The sequence below is a fragment of the Belonocnema kinseyi genome, chromosome 10, assembly GCF_010883055.1.
Source record: "Belonocnema kinseyi isolate 2016_QV_RU_SX_M_011 chromosome 10, B_treatae_v1, whole genome shotgun sequence".
In the NCBI taxonomy this organism is placed as follows: domain Eukaryota; kingdom Metazoa; phylum Arthropoda; class Insecta; order Hymenoptera; family Cynipidae; genus Belonocnema; species Belonocnema kinseyi.
This window is the reverse complement of record NC_046666.1, coordinates 10,625,906-10,640,469: the sequence shown is the minus strand read 5'-3', so window position 1 is coordinate 10,640,469 and position 14,564 is coordinate 10,625,906. Positions and strand designations below refer to the sequence as shown.

The 14,564-nt window shown below is 22.8% G+C and overlaps 1 protein-coding gene across 1 annotated transcript in view; it reads right to left on the bottom strand.

Moving 5' to 3' along the window:
* The window catches only part of LOC117181019, an 83,324-nt gene that overhangs the window by 22,017 nt on the left and 46,743 nt on the right, over positions 1–14,564 (bottom strand). The window contains exons 8-10 of the mRNA XM_033373588.1: positions 11,588–11,980; positions 6,149–6,370; positions 1,412–1,630 (exon numbers count right to left, since the gene is read on the bottom strand). Of these exons, the coding sequence (XP_033229479.1) occupies positions 1,412–1,630; positions 6,149–6,370; positions 11,588–11,980 (834 nt within the window). The remainder of the gene's footprint in view (positions 1–1,411; positions 1,631–6,148; positions 6,371–11,587; positions 11,981–14,564) is intronic.

Genomic DNA, 14,564 nt, shown 5'->3' with positions numbered 1-14,564 from the left:
ATTTATGCAACATTTAGAATCTTTTAACAATTTTGGTTTATGTTCGTGTTTCTCGTCGGAAATCAGTATTTTTAATTATTTTTTCAACTGGAGTTCAAAGAAGATTACCAAATTTTAAGAATTTTTGGTTATGTTGGCGTATGTTTAATAAAAAATAATTCGATTTTAAAAAAGATTTTAAAATGTTGTGCAAGTGTAAAGTTAAGCTAGCGATTTTCTACATAAATTCCAAAGAAAATTTACAATTTTTCCACAGTTTCAACCTATATTATCGTTTTTCACCGAAAATTGCTTCTTTTCAACAAAAATCACTAGATTTCGAAGAAAATTTGCAATGATACATTATTTTCTGTTATGTTACGTTCGTGTTTTTTCAAAAGTTATTATAGTATTTTCAACAACAAATTATTAAATTTCACATTTTTTCATTTTTAAACAAGTTTAGGTTATGTTGCCGTGTCCGACCTGAAATTTTTATTTTCAAACATATTTAATTAGATTTAATTCCAATGATTATTGTTTCAAGCAGAATTTAAAATGTTGAACAATTTTGGATTCTGTTGGTATTTTTCGTCGAAATTTGATATTTTTAATAACAAAAATTATTAGATTTCAAAGAAGATTTTCAAAGTTTCAAATTACGTTGGTGTCTAATATCAAAAATTGGTATTTAAAGAAAATAATAAGTTAAAGAAGATTTAGAATCTTTAGACAATTTTGGATTACGATCGTATTTTCCGTCAAAAAAAAACGGTGAATTTTAAATCATTGAAAATTGAAAATTAAATTTTCAACAGTTAAAAATTTTTAAAATTATAAGATTGAATTTTTAACTGTTGTAGTTTCAACTTTCAATTTTCAACAGTTCAAAATTAAACTTTTGAAAATTCAATTCTGTAAAATTAATCCGATACAAAATGCTGAAAACCAAAAATTCATTTTGAACTGTTAAACACTTGAAAGAAAAGTGAAATTTCTATTAAAAACCTGAGTTTAAAATAAATATTCTTCATAATTTAACATAAGAATTTAATACAAAAATATTTCAACCCATAACAAAAAATTTAAAAGAAAATCCATTTTTTCGAAAATGGGTGAAAATAGTTGAGATTGAAAAAAATTCCCAACTTTGATTTATTTCGTTTTTAAACGAAAAAAGATTGAGTTTAAAATAACATTTAGAATCTTGAACAATTATTTTACACTGTTAGTATTTTTTTACGAAAATCGCTATTGTTAATAAAAAAGCAATATTTTAAAAAATATTAAAAATATTTGAACGGCACATTTAAAAGTGTTTTCGTAGCTAAATTAGAATATTGGAAGTTAAAGAAGAATTCATATTTTGATTTATTCAGAATTTAATTTCCTGAATTTGAATATTTTATTTAACGAATAAAAATTTACTTACCAAGATTATCTGTGTGAAAACGAACGATGACGTATCCTTTGTTGGGCACAACAAATGTATCTTTTTTGGGAGGATCTTTTAAATTATATTGCAATTTTTTATTGCGGTGCAAAGATATTATTTTCTCTTTCGAAATTGGTCGTCCAAAACTGTGCCTTCCTACAATATTTACGTGATAACCGTGGACATGATAAGTATAAGATGTATTTCCACCAAATCCTATCATTAAAATTAAAAATAAAATTTACTAATTTAAATAAATCAAATGAAACAAATAAAAAAAATTTTTTAATAAATAATAAATCAATTTAATTTTTATAAATTCAATTATTTAATATTATACAATTTTCTTGCCTTGAATAATTCCACTTTAAACTAGAAATTAATTATATTTTTTGATTATTGATGATACTATTTTTTCGTTTTTTATTCCAAAGAATTTTGTCACTAAAGTTGAATTTTAGACGTTAAAAAAGAATTTTTTGGGTTAATCTAAATTTTGATTCGTTGGTTATTATTTTTTATTTTTTTTCATTTCTGCAACCCTTATTTTTTAATAAGGGCCGTCCATAAACTACAATAGGGAAAAATTTTACGAAAATAATAGAAAAATAATAAAGAAATAAATTCTCTCAAATAAAATTAATTTATAAGTACCATACTAAAATAAATATGAAGCACTTTAAATTCCTGAAATTTTAAGTCAAAATATATTACATTTTCGACAAAATATTTGAATTTTTAACCTAATATAAAGAAGTTTTTTAAACCAAATAGTCGAACTTTCGAATACAAAAATAAATAAAATTTAAAAATTGAGTTTTCAACAAAGAAGCACCAAAAGACAAAAAGATTTGTAAGAAAATAATTAATATAATAATTACATAGTAATAATAAAATTAAATAACGTATTTTTTAATTTAAAACGGAATCGTATAATTTTCAGTTTATAAAATTAATTTTTAATAAAGAATATTAATTTACAACCAAATACATGAAATTTCAAAAAATAAGGTATTTTGTTAATCAAAAATGAAATCGCCAAATTGGCAGTAAAAATATTAATTAATAATTAATTAATACATTTACCTGGTAAAAAACCTTAACATGAAAAATTATTTTCAACAAAAAAATACGAATTTTTAACCAAAAAGACGAACTTTTAAAAAAAAAAGCAAAAATGGAATATTGAAATTTACAGACAAACAAAAATAATTGTCTGCAAAAAAGATTATTATTTTACAAGGAAAGACGTATTTTCAACACATAAGTTTGATTTTCAAGAACAGTTTTATTAACAACAAATTATTTGAACTTTCAGGCACAAAACAAAATAAACAAAATTTTAACAAAATAGTTGAACTTCTAAGCGAATAATTAAATTTTCAGGACAAAAGAAGTAATTTTTTCCAAGAAAGTTTATTTTTTAACAAAAAAGTTTATTTTAGCGCAGAAAGTTATAACTTGCAAACCAAAAAAGAAACATTTTCAATTCAAAAGCACAACATTTGTAATAAAATATTTAAATTTTCAATCAGGAAGAAAAGAATTTATCAAAAAAATTAAATTTTAAATGTATAAAGATGCATTTTTCAATTAAATGGTTAAATTTTCAACAAAAAAAAGATTAGGATAAGACAACTGAGTTTTCAAAAAAAAAGCTTATTTTCAACCAAGAAATATTAACCAAGAAAAATGAATTCAAAACTAAACAGTTAAGTTTTTAAAATAACAAAATTTTTTAAATATTAATTTACTACCAGAAAGTTTAATTTTCAACCCAGAAAAAAGAAATTTCCAACCAAGAATGGAACAGTGAAATTTTAACATGAAAATTTTAATTTTTCACCAAAGAGTACAATTTTTAAACAAAAAACATGAATTTTCCATAAAAAAGATTAATGTTCCGCCAGAAAAGGCGAGTTTTCAACAAAATTGTTGAATTTTGAAGAAGAAAAAAGACGAATTATTTAGAAAAAAGTCGAATTTTTTTAACTGAAAATATAATTTTTCAACATAAAATTAACATCGACAAAAAACTACATTGCTACCCAAGTAAAAAAAAAACGCAACATCAAAATTCAATTTTTACCATATAGTTAAATTTTCATTCAAACATTTTCATTTTTGACCACACGGTTGAATTTTCAACAACAAAAATATATTTAAAAAATAATAATATTTAAAAATATATTAAATAAATATATTTTTTAACATAATAGTTGTACTTTTAACAAAATAAATCAGTTTTCAACCAAATAGTAGAATTTTGAACCAATCGAGATGAATTCTTCTCTAAAAATACAATAGTAGAATTTTCAACTAAGAATATCAATTTTCAATTTTAAGAAATGACTTTTAAACGTAGAAGTTTTATTTACAATAAAATAATTACGTTTAGAAATAAAACGAATTTTGTAAACAAACGAGATGAATTTTGAACCAAAAATATAATAGTAAACTTTTCCAACAAAAATATTTTTGTATTTTCAACTAAAAAATTTATTTTTTTACATACATTTTTATTTCAAACAATATACTTAAGTTTTCAAGCAAATAGTTTAATTTAAAAAAAAATAGATTAAAATTGAACTAAAATTATAATATTATACTTTTCAACCAAAAATATGAATTTTTAACCAAATAGTTTATTTTTCTACCAAACTGTTCAATTTGCAAGCAAAAAAAACGAATTTTTTATAAAGCAATTAAACTTTAGACCTGAAAATTTGAATTTTATCCAAATAGTATAATTTGGAACCAAAGATATGATTTTTTAACCAAATTGTTTAATTTTCCTACCAAACTGTTGAATTTTTAAGAAAAAAAAAAGAATTTTCTCGAAAACAATGACATTTTAGACCCAAAAATATTAATTTTTAACCAAATAATATAAGTTTGGACTAAATTAAATAAATTTTTAAGCAAAAATATAATAGTAGACTTTTCAACTAAACATATTTATACTTTCAACCAATAAAAATTATTTTTTAACATAAAATTTTTATTTTAAACAAAATAATTCAGTTTTAAACTAAATAGTCCAATTTTCAACAAAACGAGATGAAACCTGAACCAAAAATATGAATTTTTGACCAAATAATTTAATTTCCTACAATGCTGTTGAATTTTCAAGCAAAAAAATTATTATTTTCTTGAAAATAACTAATTTTATACCTAAAAATTTGAATTTTTATCCAAACAGAATAATTTTAAACCGAACTAAATTAAATTTTTTAACAAATTATTAGAGTAGAGTTTTCAACAAAAAATTTGAATTTTCATCCAAAAAATTTAATTCTCTACCAAATTTTTTAATTTTCAAGTAAAAAAAGTAGTTTCTAGAGAACAATTGAATTTTAAACCCAAAAATATGAATTTTTAACAAAATACTATAAGTTTGGACAAAATTAAATACATTTTGAAGTAAAATATAATAGTAAACTGTTCAACCAAAAATATTTGTATTTTTAAACAACTAGTGTCATTTTTAATAAAATGAGATGAAATCTGAACCAAAAATATAACAGTATACTTTTCAACAAAAAATATAAATATCTAACCAAATTGTTTAATTTCCTACCAAACTGTTGAATTTTTAAGCAAAAAAAAAGGAATTTTATAGAAAAGAATTAAATTTCAGACCTAACAATTTGAATTTTTATCCAAATAATATAATTTTGAACCGAATTGAATCAATTTTGAACCAAAAATTTAACACTAGACTTTTCAACCAAAAATATTTCTATTTTCAACCGAAAAAAATGCTTTTTATCATAATATTTTTATTTTGAGCAAATTAATTAAGTTTTCAACTAAATAGTAGAAATTTGAAGAAAATTAGTTGAAATCAGAACCAATAATAGAATAGTATACTTTTCAACCAAAAATATGAATTTTTAACTAAATAGTTTAATTTCCTACCAAACTGGTGAATTTTTAAGCAAAAAAAAACGAATTTTCTAGAAAACAATTAAATATTAGACCTAAAAATTTGAAGTTGTTTCCAAATAATATAATTTTGAACCAATCGATATCAATTCTGAACACAAAAACATAATCGACTTTTTAACCGAAAACATTAATTTTCATCCAAACAGTTTAATTTTCTACCAAACTGTAGAATTTTCAAGACAAAAAAAGAAACAAGTTTTCTAGGAAACGATTATTTTTAAAACTAAATATTTGAAATTTCATCCAAATAATATAATTTTAAACCGCACTGAACTAGTTTGAAACAAAAAATATAATAGTACACTTTTCAACAAAAAATATGAATTTTTAACCAATTAGTTTAATTTCCTACCAAGCTGTTGAGTTTTTAAGCCAAAAAAAAAAAATTTTAATCTAAAAAATGACTTTTCAACCAAAAATATTTTGATTTTTGTATCGGTATCTATCAATTCGGTTCGAATCAAATTAAATTTTTAATCGTTTAATATTTATTCCTTGTCCATTGGGGTCAAATCTTCAATTTTTTTACCAATTTTCGATCGACTGCAAGATTATTGAAATTTTTTTTCAAGTAAAATTTTAGTCATTTCAAAATATAATAAAATAAAAAATTGAAAGGAAAATTTGACATGGAATTAAAAATTAATTAAAAATGTGCAAAAATTATGTTTTTTTATAATAAAAAAATAAGATTCTACTTTTAAAATTTCGGGTTTTTTGACCTGCCTTGATAAATATTTACAAATTTATATTTAGAGTAAATAAAATCCAAAATTTTCTTACCCTCGTCTATCAGAATGAGTTCAACAATTTTCTTCTGCGGGAGTTCTAAAATTTGAACACATTCACAAAAAACAGGTGTATTTTCACACAGCTTGGATCGACTCTCCAGAGAACAAATTAAATCCTCTGGAGTGTTTTCGGGTTGTGAAAGAATTGGTGAAGAGGGATATTGAAATGTCATTCTATTGACTTGTGCTATTTTTGTGCCATTCGTCGGCAAACCTTTAAAATAAGAAAAAAATTTATAACTTTATTAAAAAAATACAAAAATAAAAAAATTAATTGAGGTCATATAAATAAGTCTTTTTCCGATCAAGTTTTTAAATTTTCCCGAACAAAATAAATGAAATTTAAAAGAAATACTTTAATTTTTCACTAAAAAATATCAATTTCCAAAAAAATTAATTTTAAACAAAACGGATTTTCAAGTGAATACTTCAATTTTCAACCTAACTGATGAATTTTTAATGAAAATAATTAGTCTTTAACTGAAATAATTATATTTTAAGCAAAAAAAAAGATTAATTTTTTACTTAAACAATGAATTTTCAAATGAAATAATTAAATCTTCAAGAAACACAAATTAATTTTTTACTAAAATATGTAAATTTTCAATCAAAACTTAATTCAATTTTAAGTTCAAAAAATTACTTGTCAACCAATCAGAAGAATTTTTAACTGAAACTATGAAAAATTCAATTAAAATAAGTTAAATTTTCAGTCAAAAACTTACTTTCCACAAAATAATAACTTTCACAAGTATATTTATATTTTCTAACAAAGTGATGAATTTGCAACCAAGAAGATTTATTTTTACCAAAAGATGTGGATTTTTAACTAAAAAATATCATTTTTCAACCAAAAATAAATTTTTTAAATTTCTAGAAAAAAATTTAATGTTCAACCAAAGATAATATTTTTTATCTAAAATTATGTAATATTATTAATATATAAAAAATAAAAAATAAATTTTCAACAAAATATTGTAATTTTCGACTAATTAATTTTATTTTAAAATCTAAATGATGAATTTTTAAATAATAAGATTAATTGGAAATAAAAACATAATTTCATACAAACAAATCGATTTTAATTAAATTTAAAGTATTAATTAAAAAAGAAAAAATGAATAAAACTTCAATAATAAATTATGATAAATTGACAAATTTTTAGTTTCTCAAGAGAAAAAAAAATTTATTTTGAACTTGAAAATTGAAGGTTGCATTGTTTTATTTTAAAAAATGTATAAACATTTAATAGAGCGTCCAAACATTTATCACTAAAAACATGCAGGTAAAAAAAAATTCAAAAAAAAATTATCTCTTTTCTAATGCGAAATTCGATTTTTTCTTGAAATTTCTTCAACTTCTAAACTTTCAAAAATGAAATATTTCTGTCCATAAAAAGAAAAATTGAATTTTTTAAAGTTGGAAATTCTGCAGGATGGAAGAAAGTTAAGCAGAAAATTTTCAACAGTTAGAAATGAAATAAAACTGACCATTTAACTGTTGAAAAGACAATTTTGTAAAATTTTTAATAGTTAAATATTTAAGAAAAAGAAACGAATATGGAATTTTTAAAGTGTTAAAAAGGTTATATTTACATAATTTTTTATGACAATTTAATAAATAAACATTTTAACCCATACAAAAAATTTAATTTTCATCAGTGAGAAATTTAATACGAATTGCAGCAAATTAAACATTGAGTTTTCTATAATTTTAAAATGTTCAAAATTCACTTTTTTTCACTTTCCAACTGCCGAAAATTTTTAATTCCACTCTTCAATATTAAATTTTCTACTATTTTCAACAATTGAAAATTAAAGCAAAGACTAAAAAAATAAAGTGTTACAAATATTATATTTACATAATTTTACACGACAGTTTCATAATGAAATAATAATAATAATAAATTCAATTGTTGAAAATTCCATTTTACTCCATTTTTAATTTTTAAAGAATCAAGAAAAACTTAATTTTGTATTAAAAACAACTGAAGAAAATTAAATTTTTTAACTGTTAGAAATTCAACAGGCGAGGATTGAAGAAATTTAAATTTTACTTTTTCAATTTTCTTAAGTTTAAAAGAGTTAAAAATTCAACTGTTAAAGAAGCAATTTTCTGCAATTTTTAACAGGTGAAAATTCAGGACAAAAAATAATTTTGTATTTTAAAAATGTATTAAAAATATTATATTCACATAGTCTTATAGAAGAGTTTATTAAATTTTATATAAAAGTTTATTAAATTTCAAATAAGCAAAAATGGAATTTTCTTTAATTTTATACGGTCGCACATTTAATTTCCCTTGCATGAAAATTTAAAATTCAACGGTTAAATGGTCAATTTTCTGCCATTTTTCACAGTTGAAAACAAAAGAAAAAAAAAACAAATTTCATATTTTTTTGAAGTACTAAAAATGTTAGGTTTGCCTATTTTTACGTGAGAATTTAATAAATGAACATTGCGATCTATACAAAAAATTAATTTTCAACAATTAGATATACAACAATTGATAATTGAAGAAAATAAATAATTGAATTTTCATAAGTTGGAACACCCACAATTGAGAATTAAAGAAAATTAAAAACTGAATTTCCTTCAATTTTTAACAGTTCAAAAAACAATTTTCTATCATTTTTAATTGATGAAAAATGAAAATTCAACTGCTGAAAATAAAATCTTCTACAGTTTTTAACAGTTCAAAATTCAAGAAAAAAAATATTTACAGAATTTCACATAAGAATTTAATAATAAACATTTCTATCCATTAAAAAATTGAATTTTTTAAATTTGAAAATTCAACTTTTAAATATTCCAATTTACAATTTTTTCATTTTTATCAGTTAAACAATAAAAAATAGGGATTTTTTTGTTAAAAACAAGTTTTAAAAATGTTATATTCACGTAGTTTTATATGCAAATTTAATAAAGAAATATTTCAATCTATAAAAAAAATTGAAAATTGAATTTTCAAGTTTTGAAAATTCAATTGAATTTGTAAAAAATTTAACACAGGAATTTTCAAAAGTTAAAAATTCAAAACAAAATCTAATTTTTTATTTAAAAGATTACATTCATATAATTTTATGTGATAATTTATGGAATATTAAACTTTAAATGAACAAAAATGGAATTTTCTTCAATTTATGGAGCAGGGTATTAAATTTTTTACAATTTACTATTGATGAAGATTGAACATTTAACTATTCAAAATTAATTTTTTTTGCTATTATTAATAGTTGAAAACTTAACAAAAAAAATGTCGACAATTTTTAACAGTTAAAAATTCAAAACAAGAACTAATTTTGTTTTTGAAAAATGTTACATTTACATAATTTATTAAATTTAATATGAACAAAAATGGAATTTTCTTTAATTTTATGCAGTAAAAAATTAAATTTTCCTACTAAATAATTTTTGTATTAAAAAAAGTGACAAAGAAAATTAATTTCCATTACTTAAAAATTTAACACTTTAGAATTGAAGAAAATGAAAAATCGATTACAATCAAAAATTCAGCTTTATTAAAAATTCAAGAAGAAAAAAAATTATATGAAAAATAAGTGTTAAAAATGTTATATTTGCATAATTTTACATCAGAATTTATTAAATAAACATTTCAATCCCTAAGAAAATTTAATTTTCATGATTTGGAAATTTAACAGTTGAAAATAATTAAATAAAAATACAAATTGAATTTTTTACGTTTTAATTTTCAATTTCCAGCAATTTTATTTTATTTTAAACAATTTTAATTTCAATTTTCTACAGTTTTCAGCATTTGAATTTCCAACTGAAAGTTTTATCTTCAATTTTTCTCAATTATCAACAATTAAAAATTCAAGAAAAAACTAATTTTGTATTTTAACCCTTTCCGGCATACATTTTTCAGGGAAACGAGTTTTCATGAAAATTGTTACATAGGAGTTTTTGGAGTCGCTGATTACGAATCTAAACTCAGATTTTAAAAATTGAAAATGGCGCGTCCAATATGGTGGCTAAAATTTGGCATATTTTTTTACTTTTTCTGAAAATTGGTATACGGGGGTTTTTGGGATCACTCATGACGAATCTGAACTCAGATTTAGAAAATTCAAAATGGTGGATCCAATATGGCGACTTAAATTTGGAATATTTTTGGATTTTTCTAACAATTGGTATACAGGGGTTTTTTGGAGTCGCTAATCACGAATTCGAACTCAGATTTTAAAAATTGAAAATGGCGGATCCAATATGGCGGCCAAAATTTGGAATTTTTTATTTTGAAAATTGGTGTACAGGAGTTTTTGGTATCTCTGATCACGAGTCTGAACTTAAATTTTGGACATTCAAAATGGCGAGCCAAAATTCAAAATATTTCTAAATTGTTTTTTGAAAGTTGGCACAAACAGGGGGTCGCTGATCTTGAATCTGTATTCAAAATGACAAATATTTAGAATATTAAGGTTTGATAAAATTTACACTTACTGACCTAAAACATGGATTAGTACCAATTTTCTGAATTTTCAAAATCTACATTCAGATTCGTGATCAGTGACTCCAAAAATCCTTGTACACGAATTTTTTTTTAATCCGGAAAATTTTATTATTTTGACCGCCATATTGTATCCGTCATTTTGGATTTTCAAAGTCTGATTTCAGATCGTGATCAGCGACCCCAAAAACCTCTGTATACCAATTTTCAGAAAAAAATCCAAAAATATTTCAAGTTTCGGGCGCCATCTTGGATCCATCATTTTAAATTTCTAAAATCTGAGTTCATATTCGTGATCACTGACCCCAAAAACACCTGTATAACAATTTTCAGATAAGATCCAAAAATATTCCCAATTTCGGCAGCCATATTGGATCCACCATTTTGAATTTTCAAAATCTGAGTCCAGATTCGTATTCAGCGACCCCAAGAACCTTAAGCACCCATTTTCATAAGGATATAATGGAAAATATTTTCAAAAATGAATTTTTTCAACAAAAAAGCCTTTTTTCATCTTTGTTTATAAGTATTAACAAATTATTTTTTTAAATTTAGACCCTTTGCACAAAAATTTCAATTTTCTATTATCCTGCGACCATGAAATTTCAAAAAACCTGTGTAAAATCCAATAAAAACTACTCTGAAATCGCAAAAAATTAAATGAAAAAAGGTGGGAATACGGTATTCCCACCATGCCGCAAAGGGTTAAAAAAGTGTTCAAAATTTTGTATTTACATGAGAATTTAATTAATAAATTCAATTTAAAAAAATATATATTATTAAATCCGCAAAAAAACATTTTTTTCGACCAATTTTTTCGAAAAGGGTTCGCCATTGTCAAATACTATTTTGAACAATTCAGAACTAGAAATAAGCTAGAATTAAAATAAAATAAATAAGTCTGGTCGCCAGATTTTGTAAATTAAAATATAAAAACTAAAAATAAAATTATTTTCTTACTCAGGTATGCCGGGTAATATGTGTAATCATAAATGTTAAAGCTTTCATCAGTCATTTCATCAGTGATAGCACCAAAAGCATTAACATCAAAAGGGACGAAAATTGTTTCTGCAGGTTTATCCAATTTATGTAACTTATTTGTTGGCATCTTCAAATCTAAACTGCAGATTATATTTTTCGACGATTTATTGCAATCATATCCTAGTTGCAATAGCTCAAGAATCTCAGGACTTAAATAAATGTCCTGCGTTTTTATTATCTCTTTCGAAATCGCTTCAGAATATGTAAGAATAGCTTCGTGAGATAAATTTTTGCAATCTAGAAGTCCTTGTAGGCTAATGAGATATTTTCCAGGCTTTTGATTTGTTTCAAGAAGGACATCCATTCTTTCACCTGAAAATATTCCGTAAATAATGACATAATTGAATTTACAGTGCTCTCGAAATAGGGAAAATATGGTGAGTTTTCGCGAAACTTGAAGAACAAGCTTTTTAACGATCAAGTGTGGCCGTGCGGTCCACAGACCACACCGTGTTTCTGATGTGTCCTTTCCCTTGTAATTGCTGAGTAGCATCATTTGGAAGCTCATATGCGGCCCATCAGACCGCACGACCACAACAGTAAAGAATTTCTTTTTTCATCAGAATAGTTGAATTGTCAATCAAAACTGAGGAATTTTCTGCTAAAAGATATTAATTTTGAACCCAAAAAGACGACTACACAATCGAGTTTTTTAAGAAACTTTTAAACACGGAAAGATTAATTATTTAATATTTAAGAAATTTAAATGGGAATAAAATTAAATTTAAAATCCTATTTAAGGTCTAATTATTTATTCAAATTTGAATAATTAACAAAAGTCAATAAATAAATAATTAAATTATTAAACTTAATTCTTTAATTTAAAAAACTTTATTTTCAATCATGAACGGTTAATTTTCGAACGCAATGTTGAATTTTCAACGAAATGGTGAACTTTTCAACCAAATAGTTGCATTTACAAACAAATACTTAAAGTTTTACGCGAGACACGAATTTTCAACAAAAAGTTAAATTTTTAACCAAACAATTGAATTTTGAACAAAAACTCGAATTTTTAACCAAACAATTGAATTTTCCAACCAAATGGTTGAATTTTCAAGACAAATAGTGGAATTTTCTACAAAACAGTTGAATCATTAATTTTTTTAATTTCCAAATGTTGAGAATTCTAAAAAATTTCAAATTCAACTGTAGAAAACTAAAGATAAATTAATTTTACACAGTTTAATTTTTAATATCTTCAATTTGGAACAGGTTGAAATTTAAGGAAATTAAAAATTGAAAATTAACAAGCGATGATTCAATTTTCTACAAGTCTAAACGGTTGAAAATTCAGTAAAAATAATTTTTCAATAAAAATAAGTATTGAAAACGATACATTTAGGTATTTTTAGATAATTTAATAAACATTATAATACATAATTAAACATTTAACTGTTAAGAATTGAAGACTATTAAAAAAGGAAATTTTCAACAATTGAATGTTTAATATTCTTTGATATTAAAAACTTAAAGACTAACGAAAATCGAACATTCAATGGTTGAAAATTTAATCTTCTACAGCTCTAACAATAAAAAATTTAATTAAAAAATAATTTTGTATCAAAAGCCAATTTTAAAAACATATTTACATCATTTTACATTAGAGTGCAATAAAAAGAACACTACAATCCATAATAAAAATTGAAAATTGAACTTAAAAATATTGTAAGTTCTACAGCTAAAAATTCAGCTTTTGTAGATTCAATAAAATTGAAAAAGAAGATTGTCGACCATTGAATTTTTAATTTTCTTTAAATTAAAGTTTCTTTAATTTTTAAAATTCGAAAATTGAATTTTTTTAATTTAGAAATTCAGTTGTTGAAAATTTAACTATTGAGAATTGAAGAAAATTAAACAAGTAAATTAACAACAGTTTGAAATTGAAGAAAATAAAACAATCAACAAAAATTAATTTTTTAATAAAAAGAAATATTAAAAACATTATATTTATATATTTTACATGAGAATTTAGTAAATAAACATTTTAATCCATAATTAAAAATTCGACTGTTGATAATTCAGGAAACTTGAATTTTTTAATTTTATGAATTAAGTTGTTGTAAATTCATCTATTGAACATTGAAGAAAATTAAAAAGGAACTGTTGAAAATTGCAAATTCAACTATTGCAAATTCAACTATTTAATTTTCTACAAACTTTAAACAGTTCAAAATTCAACCATAATTAATTTTGTAATCTAAATAATTATTAAAAATGTTATATTTATATAATTCGGTATTAAAAACTTAATTCTTCAGAATTTAAGAAAATTTAATTTTTAAAATTTAGAAATTCAGTCGTAGAAAATTCCACTTAGTCTAGGAGCAAGGGGGGTTTTCGTGGCCCTTGAATTTCCGTGAGAGAACCTAAGTTATTTTTATGTATTTTGGCCTCCTGAATCCGATTTTCGAAGGTGCCAAGCCGTAAGTGGTCAAATTAAAAAGTTATTAACAAATTAATTGTTTAAACGCTCATAACTTTTTACCTATTTAAGGTACAGGGCCCTGCGACATATCAAATGATCCCAAATTTAATAAAAAATAAGCTCGTTTTTTTCAAATTGAATAAATGTTTATTAGAACCAGAGATTTTGCAAATAAACCAAGGAAAACCCATGAGAACGGAAAATTTCATTGTTTAAAAGGCTAATACTTTTTTCCTATGCAAGTTATGAACTCCGGAAACATACCAGAATGTTCGCTATTCAAAGAGGAACACACCTGTATTTTACTTTTTTATAAATATTGACCGCAACTGAAAATATTGCAATGTTAATTAAACAAAAATCGTCCGTTTTCAGACGATCTAATTGTTTAACGACTTCCACGCTTCCTCCGTAGTGTGCTGAGGTTATTAAATGATCACCAAACGATTCTACAGTCCAAGACAAATA